The sequence below is a fragment of the Ruditapes philippinarum genome, unplaced genomic scaffold (genome assembly GCF_026571515.1).
Source record: "Ruditapes philippinarum isolate M1 unplaced genomic scaffold, ASM2657151v2 ctg5651_1_1_1_1, whole genome shotgun sequence".
NCBI lineage: Eukaryota > Metazoa > Mollusca > Bivalvia > Venerida > Veneridae > Ruditapes > Ruditapes philippinarum.
This window is the reverse complement of record NW_026852625.1, coordinates 12,711-36,707: the sequence shown is the minus strand read 5'-3', so window position 1 is coordinate 36,707 and position 23,997 is coordinate 12,711. Positions and strand designations below refer to the sequence as shown.

Genomic DNA, 23,997 nt, shown 5'->3' with positions numbered 1-23,997 from the left:
CTTTAGTTTTCAGGGATACAAAAAATGCTCAACTTGCATAACTGGCATAAACATCTATGTCAAACTTAATTTGAACAGTCACTTATCTTGTTGTTTTTTTTTTAAACTTTAAAAAGTTAATTGTTGTGTTGCTGCTTTTATAAATTCAGATTTCAATTCCCCATTAATGATTGATACAACGAAAAAGAACACTCTGATTTCCAAATTAAATTTTTAGAGTAAAATATCTTTGATAAGAAAAATCAAATACAAATATGCAAAATTTAGCCACTTAAGGAAACTGTCAGATAAAGTGAGTGGGGTTTGATACGAGTATGATATTTTTACAGTGACATAAGCACTAACTGGACCAGCAGTTTGAATATTCCTGGCTTGCAAAAGAAAAATGAACCCATCTAATACACCTAACTCAACCACCCTTGAAAAAAACTATTTATAGCTCAAAGAAGTTATTTATAGATAACAACAAATGTTCTGTAGCTGTCGTTATAGAAACCTACCCACTAAAATTTAATTGTTTTTTGCAAAAATTCTTTGTGTCATGACATTGCTCAATACTTATACTATAACTACATTCAAACTAAGCTCTGCTAATAATTTTCTAAATTCCATGGATAACATTTCAATTTCTCCTGATTTCAGTCTCTATTCCAACTTCTAGCCTTCGTCTTCACTCCCTTTTAAAACAAACATACACATAGTAAACTTGCACACACATGGATGGCTTTTTTCCCCCTCTTTTTTCTCACTTCTCCAGAGTATTTTCATCAGTGGCGTAATCTATAGGTCAACAAAATTCTCATTTTCATTAATAAATAATCTTGACACTAGAATATATAGGAGGTCACACAGACGTTTCTCGAAACACTCTAGCTGAAGTGCCGTTTTGTCGTATATGAATGTACTTCGTAGTGTCAACTTCAGATATTTTAACTTGCGTGCTAGGAACAATAACTTCTGTTGCCATTGGCAACTGTGCCAATTCTGGTGAGGAGGATACGGTTGCTGAAAAATAAAACAGATGCTAGCGTTATTTTCTTTTGTTTATAGACTATGATAAAATCTATTGTATGGTAACTTATATATATATACTATGAAATATAATCAAAAAATATTACAAAGTGTATATGTATGCCTGCCTTTCAAAAATATAATAATTTAATTATCTTAAATATTTAAACAGTTATCTCTTCAATATTACTCTGGACATGTAAGAACTGTATCACCTGCCCTACCAAAGTTTGAGAAATAGTAATAACTGAGGCAGACAGCCACTTGGATAAAAACAAAGACCTTTCACAAGCACCTTTTGCGATGTAGGGCTATTTAATTTATAATTATATTTTCTATCAAAAACATTTGGATCTTTTTAACATAATTTGAATCTTTTTAGAGAAATATACAAAAGCTGCATTACTTTTTCTTTCCTTTCTTTTCATTTTAAAACATTTGCATATAACAATAATAAACTTAAGAATTTTTTTTACACGATTTTAAGGTAATATCATTAGTAAATCATTAGTAATGTTGACACAATACAAGTTTTAATTTCTGCTTTCAAAACCAAAGATCAGTGAATTAAACATGCAAACTCTGGTCATGCATCGGTATTTCTGAAGATGTCTGTGAGAAGACTGTTAAAAACTATTAATCGAAAATTGGATGATATTTGACAAATATAACCTTTCCAATAAGTATTTCTGTTTCATTGCAATTGATGCACAAAATGTCTCTCATTCATTTACAATATTTAAATATTTCACAATAAAATAAAGTTATAATGTAAAATCATGCAAAAAATAAAACCTCTAAACATCTCCCAACGTAACTTTATTTTTAAAACTAAAGAAAACAAAATTGCAGAAAATAAAATAAAGAAAATAAATAAATAAACCCCAAAAAATAAATAAATAAACCCCAAAAATAAAAATAAAACCAACTCACATCACAAAGAGTTTACAACATAAAGGTTGAACAACACCAAAAATCTATAGCACAACACAAGTTGGACATCTTTTCTTGCGGCCGCTGCGCTCCTTATTTTTGCTCTCGTTTGCTTGCGCGTCTTTCGATTTAATACATTCATGCTCATGCAAATCAACACCTCCCCCATGCACTGATATGTTTTGACTTTCTGATAAATCAATTTTTTGAGGTATATCTTTGAGTCTAGACTCCTCGTTTTTATTTTCATTGCTCAGATTTGCTCCTACACCCGACCGTTTTCTCAGTTCACTATCATCAGTACTGTGAGAGTTTGAATTAGTATTCGTTAAAGTTTTATTCTCAGCCTGTGTGTCATTTTCTGTGTCAGACAGTTCAGAGATATCTGTATGGACAGAGACTTCATCAGGGTCTACGTCATCTCTACTTTTGTCATCTTCAGCCAAGTCTTCGGACGAAGAGCTGTGATGCCTTGATTTAGGTCTGCGAGGCCATTTAGACAATGCGTTCTCCATAAGATACACTTGTCGGGCAATATCCTGAAAAGATTTGGTTTTCTTCGGAGCCTCGTCTTGAAACACTCCATCATCTTCAACCTCGGGTAATCTCTGCTGTCGGATCATGGATGTAGAAGATTTACTTTTAATGCTGAACCGGAATTCCGGTATCAACTGATCGGTTTTTTCAAATTCAGCAAAGTCATGTATGTTAATCTGGTCATGCGCTAAGTCAACTGTCTCACCATTAATAGATATTTTATGTGCCAACATCTTTCTACGCTCAACAGAAGTCTGAGTATCAAACACTGGCGTTTGTTTACCTTTTCCTTTCTTTAACCGCAACAACAAGTACACCGGCTAGTGCGTTAAAAAGAAGAAAAAAGAAAAGCAAATGTATAAAAGTTACTCAACAAAAAAGCTTCTTTTTTAAATCTAAATTGTGATTTTAATCAGGATATAGTTGAAGTTGTATTGTAAATTGTTCCAACCACCTGACGCTAGCAGCAATTATATCTTACCAGAGCTCGGCAAGACAGTACATCCCTCTCTATACTACTGACCACACAACTTTAATATTTTGATATTAAAACCCATTCTATTAAAATGGGTAATTCTAAATTCAAAGCAGGACAAATCCAGATGAAGGGCAAAAATAATAAGTTATAAAATTAAATGTTTTCGAAAACATTATTGGTCATTATAATATTCTATCAACTTTTTAGAGAAAACAACACACAGTTTAAATGAAACATTCATCATTGTATCGATTCCTAAAATTGCTGTGACTTTGTGACTGAAACTTTTAACTTCATTATCCTAACCCATGCTAAATTTGTCCTGAATTGACTACAGACTTGTCCATTATTACTTTTAGGGATTTCATCTATTAAAATAAAGATAAGCAGATTTTGCTGCAAAAATCTGTCGTCAGCACAAATGAGTAATACACCGATTGACAGTTTCCGAAGTAGCAGACGACAGACTATTCTTATCAGTAGAATTGCGAGTAAAGATAACCAGCTGCATATCTTATTAAATAAATCGTATGTAAAATGGTCTGACTTATGGTAGGTTTAACTGTAAATTTAAATACCTTTAGTGTTAAATGATGTGTTGTAATATATACTGAGACGAAGCCAAGATCACAAGCTTTTTCATTGGTGTAATAAATTGTAAAATCAGATATTAAATTGCCCCAAACCAGAGGTTTAAAATCTAAATTTGTATTGTTTTAGCATTTATTTAGAGATATCGATTTTTAACGGAGATAAGGGAAACAACTCGTATTTTCACTCTATATACCTCAGTTATTTACATAGTTCTTATAGACTGTCAATTAGTGTATTATAGCTGCTAGATATCGGACATGAAATGTTTGCTTATTTCTGGTTTAAAGACCTTAAAAACATTTTGCTCACACAAAATAATTAAGATCTATCATAAAAGAACATGTGATTGAATGGTAAGCAATCCTAATCACTTATTATCAAACAATGAAATTCAAAAATTTTCGCCATTTTCAGAAAATTTTCTTAAATTTAATACATGTGTTTCATTGCAGCAACATAAAATATTCATACAAATTATAATAAAAAGTAATTAAAAAGAAGACCTCTTTCAAGGCAGTCCACATATTTTCTGCATTAAATTTGTATACAAACAAAATGTAATTACTTTCAACTTTAAACATCAATAAAGCCTTAAAAAGCAGTAATAAAGATCTCATCAAATTCTTTAAAAAAAAATTCTCTAAGAAGCATTTATTTATCCTTTCAAGGAAACCACTTAGCACCGGCATTAAGTTGTCCAACCCTCAGAATATCCTACAATTCATTTACATAAACCTACCTTGTGCAATCCAATTTAGCGACCTACAATTCTAAACATCTAAAACAATGTAATCCTTGACCTGCTGGATCATGAATGATGATTATCCTTTGCCACCAGTATAGAGCCAGGCCAGCCTACACTTCAATACAGTCTAACCTGTACAGTCTGACCAGGCTCTTTACTGTTGGTAGCTCAATTCTGATATTGAAATCCCTTAAACTTTGAATGGACTGTTCCAAATTCAAAGCAGGGCAAATCCATTACACAAATTCAGCTGTTTCAGGGTTAAAAAACTGCCCTGGTAAATCATTAAGGTCAGCACTATAACCATTTAGTCAGAAAGGTTTTTTATTAACAGAAAATCATTAAATAAAGCATAAGATTGACATTTTTCATTAAAATAAAGATTAAAATTTCCTTTACATTTTGTTAATTGTATACTATTTCAGACTCACAAAGATTATAATTCTGCTTCACTTACTTTCAATACCTATACGCAACAAGGTCACCACCTCACATTAAAAGAGCTTTTAACATTAAATTAACTTATGTACAGTGAAAAACAAAAGCCTGTATCCGAACCTATTCAGTGCATTTTGAAAGAATTTTCAAACAAAAATTTCTTATACAATATTTCAACAGAAGAAGTAAAAATACCTTATGATCTCCCATGCAAACATCTTTCCCGATGATGTCATACTTTGGCTTCATCTTCTCATCCTATAATATCAAATATATTCATTTATTATGCATGTTGTATTTGAAAACGGGAACCGGTGCTACTAAGGGTGTGGCCGCTATTGCAAAAATGATATATTCATCAGTCATTTATTAATATTACTTCTTGACTGCTACATTTTTGTTTGTGAAAGAACTAAATGAATTTTAATAGAAATTTAGTTAATTGAATCTCGTTTTGTCTTAGAATTTATAGGTATATATCAATTTTCTGATGCTGCTTGCAGATAAATACAAAGTCTCAGAAGGGTACTATATGATATTCTGTATTTAATATATACCTGAAAATGTTCTGCCATGTTTAGTACATATATCACTGGCATAAATATTACATGGCATGACAGGACAGTATTTTATTCAAATGAGCCGCATCACGACAAAACCAACATTATGCGTTTGCGACCAGCATGGATCCAGACCAGCCTGCGCATCCGTGCAGTCTGATCAGGATCCATGCTGTTGGCTATCAGTTTCTCTACTTGTTATAGGGTTTGTAAGTGAACAGCATGGATCCTGATCAGACTGCACAGATGCCCAGGCTGGTCTGGATCCATGCAGATCGCAAATGCACTATGTTGGTTTTGTCATGACGCGGCTCAAATGTGATCCAATATGACATTGCCAGCATAATGGCTTATATAGATGTCGTAGGTATATAACAACATATTACAATATAGTTCAAGCTAGATGCCACTCAAAATAAACCAAGTATTCACTTACTGAGTATAAAATGTCTTTGGTTGAGTTACTGAGTAGAATTCTATCACACCACGACGGACAGCGAGTTTTCATGTATGATAAACCATCACTAACATCTTCACTGAACGGATAACTGGAAATAAAACAAGAATGTCCTGATGGCCATATGTCGCTCAACTGAATTATAATTTAATGATCTTACAGCATATATAAAGAAAATCATGTCAAACTCAACTCAATTCAGCTAAAAAGAAAGACTACTGCAGTCATAGAAATAAGGATTGAAATCTAAAAGTAAGTTGGCCTAGCGAATAAGCAATATCTTCACTGTTAAGTTTTAGTGTAACTATTTTCTAGCCCAAGATAAAATCTACATATGAGCCGCGTCGCGACAAAACCAACATAGTGCGTTTGCGACCAGCATGGATCCAGACCAGCCTGCGCATCCGCGCAGTTTGATCAGGATCCATGCTGATCACTTACCAACTCTATTACAAGTAGAGAAACTGACAGCAAACAGCATGGATCCTGATCAGACTGCGCGAATGCGCAGGCTGGTCTGGATCCATGCTGGTCGCAAACGCACTATGTTGGTTTTGTTTTGACGCGGCTCATATGTTTTGTTTTTTTATGCAGTCAGACTGGTGCTAATTTCAACACATGTTGACCTATAAAGAATTAATGTTAAGTATGAACCCTTTTGCACACTAGCTATGTAGTTCTTAGCACAAGGCAAAATTTTCTTCTTTTTTTTTTAATATCAAACTGCCACAAATGAGTGGTCAGCAGTTCAGAATCATTGATCTTATCCACTTCTTTGAGGGAAGACCGTCTCTGCACGTAAAAACAACAACCTATCAATACACAACAACTGGACAGTGCAGCTATAAATGACTTACCTCGGAGGGAAGTCTATACTGTATTCATACAACTTATCTTTATATGCATCTAATTCCTTGTCATATTTATTCAGCTGTAATAAAAAGTCAAAAACAATATGAGTATTGCTAAAGCTAAAATTTAGATGAAACTTTAAAACAGTCAAGTATTTGGTTAAAAATCAATGCACATGACAAAATATTTCCTAAATACGAGATATTTAGTTGGACAATATACACATTATCAGTTAAAACTACAGGAAACCAGGTCAGCTATGATATCACCTCTGTGCAGTCTAATTTGATTACAAACTACTAAATTTGTTCTGCATGAAACTGTCAAGAACATTTTAATTCAGAAAAAAATAGCCATGGACATGGGAAATCACTATATACCATGTCCTGGTTTACTTGAAAAGAAAAAGTGCATACTGCAAATAAAAATTTAAATTGCAAAGAAGCAAGGGACTTTGGTAAGATGCAACACGTTTAATTAGTCAAATGATATCTATTATCTAATTATTTAAATTAAACGAGCTGCTGGTAAGACAGCCGCTCGACTATTCTCAGTGCTTGGCAAGAGGCATTACTCTGTAAAAAGGCAATTCACAGTTATGGGACATGTGTCCATCATGTAAGATAATCACAGAGAACAACTGTGTGTTTAGTTTCAACCGATCCCTTCAGTAGTTTGGAAAGACCAACTTGCACCCTAATAATTAATTGAAGTGCTATGCCCACACCTGGGTAATTATAAGAGCCTGAAAGTAGCAAGCCAAAGCTACTTGGGTGATCCTGCCAGTAGTCATATGCTTATCTCAAAGATTAGGCCATGCATCCATCTTTGAATGGCTAAGCTAACAAGAGCTGTCGGTAGGACAGCACGCTCGACTATTCTAAGTGCTTGATAGTAAAAGAGCCTTGATAATGTTAAATTTTTTAAGTTCACAAAAGGGCTAATTCTTTTTATAAATTCATGTTAATGGCCTTAGAGAGAGTCTAATTATACAGTATTGGCTTGACTATTCGGAAGGTAATGTCACAAGGGTGTTTTACTGAGTATAATAATACTAATTACCTATGAATACATAAATTTGACAGAAAAGGTACAGAAGCTTGTTATTAAGATGTTTTATCAAGTAAATCACTGCTTTATTATTATGAATGCATAAAACTGTCCAAAAAAAAGCACAAACCCTTCAGTGGTTATTGAGATAACAGCTTACAAGCAAAACTTTACCATGAATTTTTAAGTTGAAAAAGGGGAGAAAAATCAGCCTAAATGCAAGATAGGATTATGGATCTTTGTCAGTGACCTACAATTATGACCCTAAATGCATATGTGAAGTTTTAAATGAATATCTTTAATAGTTATTGAGATATGTAAAACTTGCATGTAAACATTAACCAAGAGACTAAGTAGAAAAGGGGATATGAATCAGCCTTAACGCAAGATAGAGTTATGGAACTTGGTCAGTGACATACAATTATGACCCTCCAATTATCACCCTAAGTGCATGTGTAAAGTTTCAAGTAAATATCTTTGAAGACCTTTAACCTTTAACCAAAATTTCTAAGTTTCAAAGGGGCAAATAATTCTGCAAATATTGCAGGCAGAGTTATGCAATTTTGCAAACTGATGTACATTGTTACTATAAAAAAAGTATTTTAAATTTCAATTGAATATCTCAAGCAGTAATTGAGATATTTGACTTTACAAAAAAACTTTAACCAAAATTTCTAAGTTCCAAAGGGGCATAATTCTGTCAATATTGTAGGCAGAGTTATCCAACTTGTCAATCTGATGTACCTTGTTACTATAAATAAGTATTGTAAGTTTCAATTGAATATCTCAAGCAATAATTGAGATATTTGACTTTACAAAAAACTTTAACCAAAATTTCTAAGTTAAAAAGGGGCATAATTCTGTCAATATTGTAGGCAGAGTTATCCAACTTGTCAATCTGATGTACCTTGTTACTATAAATAAGTATTGTAAGTTTCAATTGAATATCTCAAGCAATAATTGAGATATTTGACTTTACAAAAAACATTAACCAAAATTTCTAAGTTAAAAAGGGGCATAATTCTGTCAATATTGTAGGCAGAGTTATCCAACTTGTCAATCTGATGTACCTTGTTACTATAAATAAGTATTGTAAGTTTCAATTGAATATCTCAAGTAATAATTGAGATATTTGTCTTTACAAAAAACTTTAACCAACGCAGACGCCGACGCGGACGCTGACGCGGACGCCGGGGCGACTACAATAGCTCTCATATTCTTTGAATAGTCGAGCTAAAAATCTGACAAATTCAAAGGTATGTTGTTGTTTCTCTATAAAGAATATACATTTGTACTTACCATTTTATCTTTATTGGAAAATATTTCATTATGTTTTTCATGATGATCAAAATACTTTGATTCTATGGTTAACACAACCTGAAAAGAAAATCAATAATTGTAGGTAATTTCATTTCATTAATGATGTTATTTATAAATCTCACGGGTTCATGCCAATGAAAGTCAGCTTAAAAAAAATCTTTATTGGTTGATTAAGAAATAATATATCTCAAACAGTGATTTTATCGCTGAATTAAATCATTGTTTAGAGTTTGGATGACCAGGGTGTAACCCCGAGTGATAATAATTATGATGTGCATCCGAATGACAGTGCTGACCGCTTGGGTTCAAACCCTGTCAGGGGCAAGCCTTTGTTTCCTTGAGCAAGAAACTTTGCATTTATTGCTTAGAACTGGTTGGTTCCAGATAAGTGTTCCAATAAGCTTATAGCTTCCAACACAATCAAACTAAAATAAATTTGTATAAACTTAAATTAAAAGGACACCTGTGGCCAGAGATTTTGCCTCTATAACCTAGTTGTTGATTTCTTACCAACTTTGTTCCTTAAGTGCAACAAGGTCAAGAAGCAGTTCTAAGCTTTCTTACACAAAAATAGCTACATATATTATGTTTTAAAACTCAAATAAATTCAGTAGCAGTAAAATCAATTATCTGAACTATTAAAGGAATACCTTGTTATTTGCATCAGTATAAGACAGTTTTGAGATTTGATTTTTCTTCCCTCGTATTTCATTGGCTTCTGTTTTTTCCGTTAAATCCTGAAAACATATTCACAAGAATAAAACTTCAAATAATAAGAATCTTCTCTGACAGCTTAGCTATATCTATAGGTTTTCAACTGAATATTTTGGGTTTTTTTGTTTTTACAGAATGAAGAGATTTGTTCTTTTTAAAAATCATCTCCTGAAAATTTATGTCCAAGAAAAAACAAAACATACCTAGAGAAATATGCAATCTATTCTAAATGCTAAGCTACATAAACATTCACATTCACACATTTATTTACATACCGACAAAGTCTAGACAAGCAATTTCCAACATGCCTGTCACAGAAGTCTGGAGATAGTCTAATTTTTGTGAAGTTTTAATCAAAACTCTGTTTAACCCTATCAGTCATACAAAGCTTTATTTTTTGGTTGGGTTTTACATCACACAAACAAATATAGGTCTTAACACTTTACAACACAAAGGAATGATTCAAAATATAAAGTAGCCAAAATCTGACCTCCAGTGAAATTAACAATTTTTCATTTCTTTATTAGGTTTAAATGCTACGAACAATGTCCTACAGAATCTATTATAAAGATTTCAGCGGCTCATCTAGTCATTATTTCAGCCACAAGCATCTGTAAAGAAACCCTGACCTTCAACAAGCTTCATGGGTTAAATGCTCACATGAAAGAATGCAGCGAATCTATTGAAATTTAAGAATTCAAAAACACACACCACTATACCAAGAAGGAACTTTGTTAAAAGGTCAAAGTTTGTTGATGCTTTTTTGTTTTGCTTTTTTATTTTATTCTAAAAGCAGACACATAATATATAACTGTATATATAAAATTCTTACCTTTAAAAGGGAATGTAAATCTAGTCGGAAGTTGAAATCACCAAATATAAAGTACGGGAACTTCTCAAATTGATCCGTTTCAAACCTGTAATTAGCATGTTAAATAAAAAGGTTTTATTTTCACTTCAAGAACAATGTAAAAGCTGATCTGTCAAGTATTACAAGATGAAAAGTTTTCCTCTTTCATACATCTATGACCACTGATGTTTAAAAATTTCCCTCATAAAAACCCTTATATAAATATTCAGCAAATGAGTTCAAGTGAAAACAAAATTTTCAATAGATTTTTACTATACCAGTATCTATTTAATACTATCACAATACTGTTTAATACAGTGGTAGCTATAAGGCAAAATAACTTTTTAAGTACAAAAAGTTATTTGAGTATTCATTTATACTCACCACAAGTTTTACCATATGGGCTAGTCCTCCGGAAGGGTATTAAACATTTTATATTTTTGGAGGATAGAGCATGATACAGATAAAGAAAGATGCTCCAATTCCAGAAGCTTCACCTGGTTCTTTAACATGCCAATTATTAAACCACTCATACACAGGACCTGGATTAAAAGTCACATTCGAAAGGCTGATTATTAATTTTAGTTGGCAGGCCTGGGAATCGAACCCACAATGTCGAGATTACAAGTCTATCGCTCTGTTTGAAATATGTGGGCTGACTATACCCGGCTTTGAAGTGGTGACAGTAATTATCAATTACACACAAGACTTATTTTTGTGACTATCATAAAGAAACCGGTCAGACATTAATTTTATATAAAACATTTACCTTTGTAATGTATGTGCTAATGCTCTGTACCTATTCTCACTGTAAACTGACGGGCTCTGAAACAAACAATATCAAATATCACAGCACCTTAATTGAAAACAATATTTACATATGAGCCGCATCATGACAAACTAACATAATAGGTTTGCGACCAGCATGGATCCAGACCAGCAGTCTGATCAGGATCCATGCTGTTCGCTTACAAACCCTATAACAAGTAGAAAAACTGATAGCGAACAGCATGTATCCTGATCAATCTGCGCAGGCTGGTCTGGATCCATGCTGGTCACAAACACATTATGTTGGTTTTGTCATGACGCGGCTCATTTATATATATCAATATACAAGTTATTAGGATTTTTGGTTGAACATTACAACAGTCTGAAACTGACTCTGTTAAAGTTATTTGGCAACATGGCAGTTTTTTTCTGGTGGAGGAAGACCTCACATGCTACCCTGCATTATTTCAAGCACCAAAGAAGAACCACTGCTCTTCAGTTAGCTTCCTGAAAAGCATACAGACTATATTAAACCAGCACAAGTAAGGGACAAGGGAGAAAAAGTCTGCCACCTTAACCCCTCTACCAAAATTCTTCACAAATTTTAATAATTCATAATATCCTTCCCTAGCTGAAAATTTCTTATATACGCTAGAGTACTTTTGTGAGGTTTTTTTTTTTGCACTCAAGAATGATGAGAAATATTTCTTTCAAATGTGAGTATCAGTATAGGATCAAAACCTTTCAGGAATATGTAAGATACTTACTTTTTGTAAAGCTACAATATTTGAGGCATCGTGGAAAAGATGAATATTTATCAAGTCAAACACACTGGAAATATAGGAAATAATACATGAGTATGAAGTTTGCTGATGGTATGCATGGACCAGAAGTTTTTAATCAAAATTCTTCAAAATTTTATCAATGCTGAAATTGAAAATGAATATAACTACTTAATATCAAATCACTTAAATTTCAAATCAGTGTACATTTTATTTCTTTTTTTAAAAGAATCACCAAATCTGTTGAATTTTTCACTCTCTCTCAAATGAGAAAAAAAAACTTCATATAAAGCTGTTATTTTGCGGTGGCAGAAAATAGCCTGCTCTTTGATAGTATGGATCTAATATTTTCCTTAATATCACTTTAATTAGGAAAACGTGGCAGTCTATATGAATCACAATACTATATCTATAGCCAGACAAGTGAGATAAATGTTTAACAATAGTCTATTCTACTTTTGTACTGCTGTTATCTCTGTAATTAATAATGAACTTGTCAAAATTCAAGGATGGATCATTCCATTATGAAGACATTACTGTGACAGAGAAGGGTGTCCTCAAGCTTCTCCTTGGACTTAAACCACACAAAGCTGCAGGCCCAGATAAAGTTCCCACCAGACTCCTCAAACTCTGTGCCAAGGAACTTGCCCCAGGCATGACCAGAATCTACCAGCTTTCTCTAGACAGTGGTACACTCCCAGCTGACTGGAAAACAGCTGATGTCTCCCCAATCTTCAAGAAAGGAAACAGATCTACACCATCCAACTACAGACCTATCTCTCTCACATCAATCTCCTGTAAGATCCTGGAACATATCATCTTTAGCAACATCAATGGCTCATTTCGACAACAACAACATACTGTCTGACTCCCAGCATGGCTTCCGACGCCGTCGCTCCTGTGAATCACAGCTACTCACCACTGTGAACAACCTTGTCAAAGGACTTGACAAAAATGAACAAATAGATGCTATCCTGCTCGATTTCAGCAAAGCATTCGATAAGGTCTCACACACACGACTGCTGATGAAACTAGACAATTATGGGGTCAGAGGCAACACATAAAATGGGTCCAAGGATTCCTCTTTGGCAGAACGCAGCGCGTGGGTCCTGGAAGGCTCACATTCCCACACATCCCCTGTCACATCCGAAGTGCCCCAGGGCAGCGTCTTAGGTCCTCTGCTCTTCCTTGCTTTCATCAACGACCTACCCTCTAGGGGTAAAGTCGAGGACTGGCATGTTTGCCGATGACTGTCTCCTCGATAGGACGATTGAGCCAGGAGGATGCCCGTGCCCTACAAGACGACCTTGGACAGTCTCCAAGTCTGGGAGAAGGAATGGCAAATGGAGTTCAATGCTGCTAAATGTGAAGTAATCCGGATTACCACAAAGAGGAACCCCATCGTCTTCCCATATCAAATACACCAGAAAACCCTCAACGTAACCAACCAGGCCAACTATCGTGGAGTCACCATCCCACCACACCTATCTTGAAAATGCCATATTGACAACATAACCGAAAAAGCAAACTCAACCCTAGCATTCCTTCTCCAAAATATCCGGTCAAGCCAATCAGATGTAAAAGCCAAATCCTACAACACCTATGTACGGCCAAGCGTCGAGTATGCCTCCTCTGTATAGTCACTTGCTGCTGACAGCCACATCAACCAACTAGAGATGTTCCAAAGAAGAGCAACACGGTTCGTCAAGAACGACTACTTACTCCGGAGCATCGTCACAGAGATGGTAAGCTTACTACACTGGACCACTCTACAGAAGAGAAGAGACATGGCAAGGGTCACCATGCTCTACAAGATCAAGCATGACCTTGTAGACGTCACACCAGATCCCCCACTACGTAATGCTAGAACATCTAGAGGCAACCAACAACAACTCAGCCAGCTCACTTGTAAGAAATCTGTGTACCAGAACAGCTTCTTTCCGGCCACCATCATCCTCTGGAATCGCCTACCCATACAAGTTGTTGAGAAACCAACCTTGGAGGGGTTCAAGTCGGCACTGACAAAACACACAACCATCAACTAGACACATTGCCAGTTTTTACCAGTTTTTAAATAGATGTAAATAGACAATTTTTAACTGTAAAGAGGAAACCAATTGCTGCGCATGTACATAGTTTTAATTTCATCGCGATTATGCTCTATGAAGAGTGAGGCGATTACTGAAGATGATGATGATGATGATGAAGGGGGGGATCAGGAAGTATCAGTTTGGAAAACATTACCCTACAATTTATCACATGAATACTGCCAACATTAGCAACAGATAGACATTCATTATTAATGCCAAGTAAGCAAAATGTGTATGAATCAATAGCTGTTTTATGCTTTCAAATGTCAAAAAAATAACAGATGAAATGGTTAGAACTCTCTAGTGAAAAATGTTTGATCCCAAAACAGTCTGTAGATATCGAAACTTTTCATAGCTATGCCTTTAAATATAAGGTTTATACATAGGTGATATCTGGCTAATATGAAATGACCTCCTCATAAAATTTACATCATTTATTCTTCTCAAACTAAGTCAGTATTATCTCTTAGTTTTTTGTTTTGTTTTTATTGTTTTTTATTATTATATGGCTTGTCAATACTGAACTAATATTGTATTTTCATTTTTCATTTTAATGCATTTGTTACTTATGAGAGAATATATCAAATATATCTCACTGAGAAGATATAGCAAATTAACAAAAACATGCCAAGTGAAAAATATACATACCACAGTTTCTTAATTTAGAAATATGTAACATTTGTAATTTTGTTAACTGAATTTAATTAAGAAAATTATTTAATGTTAAAGTGAAGTGTGAGTGATATACAGAGGGATTTATAACATATATCTCTCTGAATCAGTTCTTAATTTTATCGGAAAGCCTTTAATTTTAGAAGTTTCCCTTTCTTTCTGAAACCAAATCTTACCGAACCTCGGCATCTATACTAATTAACTATTTTAGGACTTGTGTCACAGGGTGAGAAAAATGTGCGGCCTGACCGGGACTCAAACCTGGGATCTCAGAATACCGTACCGTGGCTCTACCGACTCAGCTATCCGGACGCTTACACATGTTCTCCCTTAAATAGTGAACAGTTCTGAACCCTGACTTATTATAGTATTTACCAATTATTTATATTCCATCTTGTCCGCAGAAAGCCCTTCCGTGACCATTTGAATTCTGGGAAGAAATTTTGTGGGTATTTTGCCTTTTCCTTGATTTGGATATTTTCTATGTTCCCTGAAAGTACCTGAAATAAAAGAAGATACATTTATCATCTAAGGTAATACATGTATAAGAAATATATGTACAGTATTATGGAGTGACTTTAAAGTCACACAACACAAATATGAAAAACTGTTTTATGCCTAGTATGAAAGAGTTCCCAGAAATGATCCCAGTAAAGCAAAACTGTGGGCAAAGGACACATCTGCCCCCCCCCCCCACCACACACTCACACAAGAGAAAATCTATATAATATATCCTCCCCATACACACATACACAAATTAGAAGTGGAACCTTAACAACAGCTGTCCATTAACAGAGTGCTCAACTTCTCTCAGTGAGCATAACTTCTCAGAGTTTTGTCATATCTTCAAAGAGAACAAGACAGTGTGCTCAACTATTCTCAGTGCTTAACAGTAAGGGATATAACTTTGTAAAAAAAAACTTAAAAGAGTTTTGGGACCTGACCCATCATGTTAGATAACTAACGAGAACAAGTGTGTGAAGTTTCTGAGTGGTTCTGAAGATTTAGCCCACAAAGTGTGAGAGTGACACTGATGCCAGGGTGAGTAAACTTTAAACTCTCCTATTACTTGTATAGTCAAGCTAAAAATTTTGACATCCTCTTTGCATAACACAGAACACGATTTTCAGCTTATGATTCACACAGTCTTGATAATAAGGCCACCATGATAAGGACGTCTGACTGTCATGGGTAACCTTGACCTTAGCACTTGCTACAACAAATTAGGACAAACAGCTTTCTTCCAGCTTTGAATATATATTAATCATATGAAACAGTTTTTTGTATATCTCAGTATCTTACTAAAAGAGTTGACAGTTACAAAATCACAAAATATATTAAATTCAACATCTATTTAGCCCTGCAATAATAACATTTTCACTCTAAATATCATCAAACTTCAAGCATGTGACACACACATTTAACCTTGTGTGAATATCTGAACCAAGTTTGAAAACTCGGAAATGAATAAAAGAGCAATAACCTAGATAAATAACCCTAGACAGATAAACGCTAGACAGATTTACCCTCCAAAAATACAAACACAAATCAATCAATTATGAAAATGGATGACAATGTCAAATAAACTGAATAAGCCTCACAGAAAAACGCAAATATCTCTGTACCAGTCTGCCTAGCTTGTAAATGTAGACTGTGACACAACTTTCAAGAATGGAATCTCAATTTAATTAAGTTACTGTTGCAATAACGCAGTATTTAACTTAGTACATGAAAGAAGTTAAACCAGGAAAAGTGCAAACTGTTAATCTTTATCACCATTCTTGTCCTCTCTCTACATTATTTTATCCGTATATGACTTAATATATTATAATCTCAAAAATATTCATATCATTCTATTAAAATTGCACTTTTATTAGGATTATCAAAATAAATATTTGACCATTAAAGGAAAAAGTTCTTACCTCCCTGCCTTCTACTGGGCAGAATTTACACTCTGAAAATCAGAAAATGAACATTTACATAGTTAAAATTAAATTGATTAATTGAATGAATAAATGAATTGTTTAATTTGTTAATTAATCAATTAATGAATTATTTAATAGGTTTAAATATGAACAAACCAATGAATTAAATTAAATCAAGCAATCAATAAATCAAGAAACAAACAAAAGAATGACTTAAAATCAATCTATTAATTAATCACAATGATCATCATTTCACATCATCATTACTCAATCTTTCATCATCAATAATATGTCACAGTCAAAGTTGTACAAAAAGGTCACCTATAAAATCATAAATGAGGACCTCTTCTACACATTCATGGATAAAATACAAGTTCCCAAGAGCCTGAAAAACAGAAATAATGGAATTATTACTACAGTTTATATTATTTTACATGCATATCTCAGACTGCTACGTATTTTGTATTTCAAGTATAAAAACAGAAAAGAACACACATTGGTAAAGGTGAGAGCACAGGTAATGTAAGCTGGCAGTGGGGTGCAAGAATATTGGCAATTATCATAACCTAGAATATCATTTATTTATTACAGCAAAGATTTTTAATTGGATTCTTCAATGGAGGAACATAAAATATTTAGTTAAATAATTATTGATTTTCAGAAAAGTACATATTTTTCAAGTACTATCGTCAGTTGTTATAGGAATTTTTAGACAAAATTATTTATAGGCAAACAGGGGACAACACAAGAGCTGTCCGTAAGACAGCGCGCTCGACTTTTTTATTGCTTGCCAATAAAAAAAGTTTTTGCAGTAAAAGGCAATACAAGAATCTCTGTATTTTTAAAGTGAACAATGGCCATGAGCATTAAGATATTTAGTGAAGAATTATTTTACTGAATTGTGTGATACCCTTGAACACTGCAGCAAAGTTTGAAATGTTTAAGTCAAAAGAGGGCTGGTAAGAAAGAAAAAAAAACTGAGTTGAGCCTTAAATAAATTTAATAGTATTAAACCCACTTTGAGAGAATAAGGTATTTTTACGTCACTCAGAACACCTTGGTAAATGACATAATAACATAATTTTTCAAGAAATCTATGCCAAGGAAGCAGTATATTTTTGTACAATCAGCATAATATATAGATTTGACTTTGTATGTGAAAGTATTATAGTTACCTTATAATACAAGTAATAGATAAATTTTATCAAGCTTTTTTAGATGTTGTCAGTTGGTCACAAGTGGATCTCTTTCACACAGGCTGTGGGTGACTGGTTACTTTTCGTGGGTCCACTATGTAGATAATGCGTTGTAAAACTGATATTTGAATTACATGAAGGAAGTTCAATTCATTATTTAATGTCATGCTAAATGTTCATGAAAATCGTGACATTGAGTATATTTTTTACCAATTGGGGCATCTCGTTGAACACATTCATTCTCACTATCTTCGAATGCTCCTAATTTCTGTATGTAAGCACAGTGTAGCATCACGAAACTGAATATAAGTTATATGATTTTACTGGTAAAATAACTAGTTGTTTGATACCCTTGAATATTACAGCAATGTTTATATGACATAATTTATGGTAAAGTGAACAAGTGGATAGGAATGAATTTTTTTAGATTTTTTAAGTTTTTTAGTGCTTGCCTATAATACAAAACATTGACAGTTAAGGGCCATAATTCAAATAAAATCTTTGACAGAATTACCTTCTCCTGGACATGTTTGGGAATCATGATTGTAAACAAGTATTCCAACTTTCAAATTAATATCTCAAACAGTTCAGTCAAAAAGTGGACTGGTACTAAAAACTTAACCAAGATTCTAAGTCGATAAAAGGCCTTAATTTTTAAAAACAAATCCTTGACAGAGTTACCTTCTCTTGCGTACAGATGGGGGTAATGATGTGAAATAGCATTAAAAGTTTCAAAGCAATATCTCAAAGGGTTAAGGCAATAAGGGGATTTTACCCATATTCAATGTATTTTCTAAGTCAAAAAGGGGCATAATTCTGTCAAAAACCTTGACAGAGTTATGTCCTCTTGTCTGTTGATGAAGGTCGTGATGGTAAACAAGTATGGTCAGTTTCAAAGCAATACCTCCAATGGTTTTGAAATAAAGTGAGGTGGTACAAAAAACTTAACCAAGCTCAATACACTTTCTAAGTCAAAAAAGGGCCATAATTCTGTCAAAAACCTTGACAGAGTTATGTACTCTTGTCTGTAGATGGAGGTTATGATGGTGAACAAGTATGGTAAGTTTCAAAGCCATACTTGTAATACTTCTGAAATAAAGTGGGGTGGTACGAAAAACTTAACCAAGGTGTGACGCCAACGCCGACGCCGGGGCGAGTAGGATAGCTCCCCTTTTCATAGAAAAGTCGAGCTAAAAATGATAGTATTTTTATCGTTATAAACTAATAATTAATATCTTTTCAAAATATCATCACTTAAAACTACCCACACTTTTAAGGCATGAATTAAATATCCCATTCAAATATCTTTTTAATGTTAATTTTGATTTTTTTCTTTGTGGGTGTGGATTGTGATAGGTGAAAGTAGGAGAGGTAAACAACATAGACACAACTTTTAAAGGCCATAGATAGCAACTCAATTTTCAAGCTAAAGTGTACAATTGCTTAGGTAGATTAAATTTTATTTTAAGGGTTTTTGAAGAAAAAATCACCAGGATACTGGCAAGTAAAACCGATTATTTCAGAAAATTTTGGATGAAAAAAAAAAACAACAACAATAGTTTGGCACTTTCTCAATTTTTTAATTGGTTGCAACGGCCATACTCCACACAGTCAAAACAAAGGCCTACTTAATTATGGTATATGGCAAAAGTTGAAAGGTAGTCAAAATAATGCCCCTATAAAGAACATTTACACATCAAAACACAACCCACACACTTCAAATTAGAAAGGTTTTATATATGATAATGCAAGAGAAATAATAAATAAATCAAATAGAATAAGAGTGATATATAATAAAAATGTCCCAGCTTGCAGTTTACTCTTTAAGCTGCATCATATTAAATAGAAACCCACACAAATGAAATTCATACATCGAGGTCTGGCTGATCCTTCTTTATTTCATAAAAGTTACTGCAGTCTCGCTGTCAACTCTTGAAATGTTTACACCATTAAATCATAAAGAGCATGGGGTGGGCTATTGGATAAGGTGTCTTTCTACATGCATCATTCCAGTAATTGTGGGTTTAAGACCAAAGTGTCATGATTATGTTGCTTGGATTACCGATATGACACCAAAACTGGTTAGTTCCAGAAATCTAACTTGAGAGTAGTTCAAATATTAAAGCTGCAAGGTTGCTTCAATAAAACTATAATTGTACATTGTATTTCTAATTTTCAGTGGTTGTATGCACTTCTGTCAACACTTAATTATTCATTATAAATTGACTTATAAAAGTAAAACAAATATTTAAAAGTGACTTACAGTAAATTTATCTGCTGCCGTGTAATCTTCGTCCAGGAAGACTCGCGCTCGGTCGTATTTCTGTAACTCATCACTTCCAAGCATAGCTCTGAAAAAACAACAGCAGTCATTTTATAGACTATCTGAAAATTTTCAAAATAAAAGTTTTTATCTGAAGATTGAACATTGACTATCACAAATATGTTTTCAGCTGAGAATGACCTGCACTGATGTACAAAGAGGATACTGTTTCAGTACATTTCGCAAAGAGTACCAATATGGACATGATATTGTGCAAATGTACACAGGTGTCAATTATAACAGCTTGGATAACACTTATATATGAGCCGCGTCACGACAAAACCAACATAATGCGTTTGCGACCAGCATGGATCCAGACCAGCCTGTGCATCCGTGCAGTCTGATCAGGATCCATGCTGTGCGCTTACAAACCCTATAAGAGGTAGAGAAACTGATAGCAAACAGCATGGATCCTGATCAGACTGCACGGATCCATGCTGGTCGCAAACCCATGCGTGTTTTGTCATGACGCAGCTCATATGTTGGTATACTAGATGTTTGTGATTATTCAAGAATTCTTAGAGAAGGCTTCCTCCACCAGTAAAGCTGGTAAGTTGTCCTTTAAAGTGTTGGTGCCATGTTGAACTCGACTAAAAAAATAATACTTTGAAAATTTCTCAAATCACCTAAAATATAAAACATGTATAAATTTTCCCAATTTAAGCCAAGGGCTTTTACCCATTTTAGCTAGAAAGGCTATGTTCTTGTATATGTTGCCAACATACTTTCACACATCATCATTCAGTGATTTTTTTTAAAAGTATCATAATTTAACATTTCTCTGTTTCCAAACTTTTCCTTATTTTCCCTCAGTGACAGATTTTTTTCCCTCCAGGGGGATGATGCCAACATTCCTCTTTGAGCCAAAAAAATCATTGTAATTATTCCTTCAAAATAGAAGAAGAATTTCTCAATCATCAACAGTTATCCAGTTACTAAACACTTTAAAATCATCTAAAACAGTGATCACATTTTTGTGAATACAAAGTTTATTTTCCATCTTGTCACAAGCAGATTAAAAGAAAACAGCCTCTAATTGGCATGAGACTTAAAAACAACAGTATCTTATCTTTGAATACAGGTTCAACAAATCTATAATTACATTATTGCTGAAAACTTGAACAGCAAATTGAAGAATTATACAAAAACACTAAGGCATAGATATGACAGATATTTCAACTTATCTTAAACTACATGTCTGGAAAAAAAAAATGAAATTTTGTAAAGACAGGCCTAGTCTATGATGATTTTTAATTGGTTATGTTTTTACCATAAAACAATTAAGACAAAAATAACTTAATGTAAGTTAAAACTGTACAATTTATTTTGTATACTTCAAGACAAGTAAACTTCAGAAAAATGTACAAAGACTTGGAAATCCATAAAAATTTGCAATTCATGTAAGTATTACAGTCATGCTCTATACAAACTATTAGTAAATAAAGTATGTTGTAGTTTTATCACTGAATTTCTACATTGAGGGCCAATTATGTTCATATTACACTATCACATCATAGATAACCCTAACTTTAATCTTTATAATATATTCCCTATTTAGAGTACTTTCTAAATTTTATTAGAAAATAGCATGAAACTGGTGCCGTACTGCTTTAAATACTGAGAATTAGGAAGAAAAATATTGATTTTCTCTGTTACAAATGCATTTCAAAATCAGACGGAAGTGTGAATGAGAAGCTTTCTGTGAAACAAAAGTCGAGTGTAGAAACTCATCAGTTCAATGCTGGTATCTATAATGGCTTGTTCACATACATAAATAGTTTTTTATTCATTTCATAGGGTTTAAAAAGGCTACATCTGATGGAACATTATATAAAATTTGTTAAACTGTGAAATTACGATGCTGTTTCCATAATCGTAATACGATCAACTCTGTTATTTAACAATACCTGAATATTGTACGTAAACAGGATAAAATGTTTGTAGGGTTTCAACTGCTATGCAATGATTTTGTGCACGTACATACCATTTGCTCTCAATATTTCTTTCATACAAGTATTTTGAAATAATTCTTATTCACAATTCAAACAATTAATTAATTTTATATACAAGAGGAAGCAGATAATATCTTTATACACTTAAATATTGGCTGACTTTGAAAGTTTGAGAGACAATGGATAGATTAAATGGTGTCATTCTACATTCACTGGTCAGGGAAGATATTCCGTACATCCACATACATTATTTTAGTCAAAACCCTCATTCTTCAGAAGATCCACATTGCTTATGTAAGCCAGCTACATAGTTTCTAAATATGAATTAATGCTACAACTCGGACACTCAGGATTCAAACCAAAATGTTACTGTGAAGTCAGCAATTAATCAGCAATTAAATACTGTACCAACATGTCATGTGAATATTAATCAGCAAACTGTAATACCAACATGTCACATTTAAAGTTAGTAATATAATCAGCAAACTAACATAACCCCTTATCTCAGCCTTTATCCCTGCAGTCTGATCAGACTCTTTTCTGTTGGTGGTTCAATGTATTTGTATATTGAAATCCTTTTAACTTTGAATGACTTGTTCTTAAATTATCCTAAGTTGTACAAACCCAGTGCAAAAATTCTGCAGGTTAAGGAATATTTAACTACAATGAGTGCCGGCCTGGCCAAGTGGTTAAGTAATCAGACTAGTTATCTAAGGATTGATGGCTGTGTGGGTTCAAACCCTGTCAGGAGCAAGCTGTTGTTTCCTTTAGCAAGAAACTTCACACTAATTGCTTAGTACCAAATGGTTCCAGGAATGGGTTCAGGAATGTGTCTATAATAAAGCTTATAGCTTCCTAAACACAATGGAAATTAAATAAATTCTGTACAAGGTAAGGGTTGACCACTTTTGTGAATGTAGGAACCCTTGTCAGATAACTACAGTTAAATATGTGTTCGCTCAAATTTGGATCGCTCGAATACCTCCCTTCGCTCAAACTCATCACCAAGTGTCGGCAAAATTCCTATATAATATATATTGTTCTACCTCACATTGCTCAAACAGTGATCGCTCAAACTCGCAAACCTGATCTTCTGGTCCCTTCAGCACAAATATAGTGAAAATCACACCTTTTCGATCAAACAAGACAACAATAGTTGCAGGTGAACATGTTCTGAATAAGTGACAGCCGGCTGGAAAACCTTTAGGGCTATATCCTATGTGATAATAGTTCAACCTTGGTTGGCTCGAACTACCAATCTCTAGAACGAACTTGCACTGGCCCTGCAAGTTCGAGCCAACAAAGTTTAACTGTACCTTTCGCACAAGACTGGTTTTATATAAAGATACAAATTTATACATACTTGACAAACTGGTTCACATGTTGCATGGATGCCTCGTAGTTTTTTCCTCCAACTTCCTGACAATGAATGGCTACCATCCCAGGCTCCATCTCTTGAATGGCCTACAAATAGAAATGTTCATCATTTATTTATACATCTATTTTAAGGCAAAAAATGAATGTAATTGCGTTTTTCCTGTTAGGCAACTTTAAAAGCTATTAAACCTTAAACTTGATAGTAAGCATAATGTGACATGATTCCATTTGGGAAGATAAAAAATAAATGAATTGCTTCAATCAAGATCAAACTGCAGGTTTTGATCTTTATGGTGAAAAGAACTCAGTCAACAAGCAGCGCTCTGTGAAGTTATAGCAGTACCATCTATTTGCTTGAACTTCTTATATTAAT

The 23,997-nt window shown here is 33.7% G+C and overlaps 1 protein-coding gene across 1 annotated transcript; it reads right to left on the bottom strand.

Annotated features, from left to right (window-relative positions):
* Positions 1-865: 865 nt before the first annotated feature.
* On the bottom strand, positions 866-23,749 carry LOC132719404 (inositol polyphosphate-5-phosphatase A-like). The gene is made up of 15 exons (XM_060703174.1): positions 23,611-23,749; positions 20,236-20,323; positions 17,098-17,161; positions 16,774-16,805; positions 15,227-15,351; positions 12,075-12,138; positions 11,309-11,364; positions 10,522-10,606; positions 9,626-9,712; positions 8,955-9,032; positions 6,611-6,684; positions 5,733-5,844; positions 4,932-4,994; positions 1,945-2,801; positions 866-1,005 (listed from the first exon to the last, which is right to left on the bottom strand). The coding sequence occupies exons 1-14, from the start codon at positions 23,697-23,699 to the stop codon at positions 1,989-1,991; spliced, it is 1,830 nt and encodes a 609-aa protein (XP_060559157.1). The 5' UTR covers positions 23,700-23,749; the 3' UTR covers positions 866-1,005; positions 1,945-1,988.
* Positions 23,750-23,997: the final 248 nt, after the last annotated feature.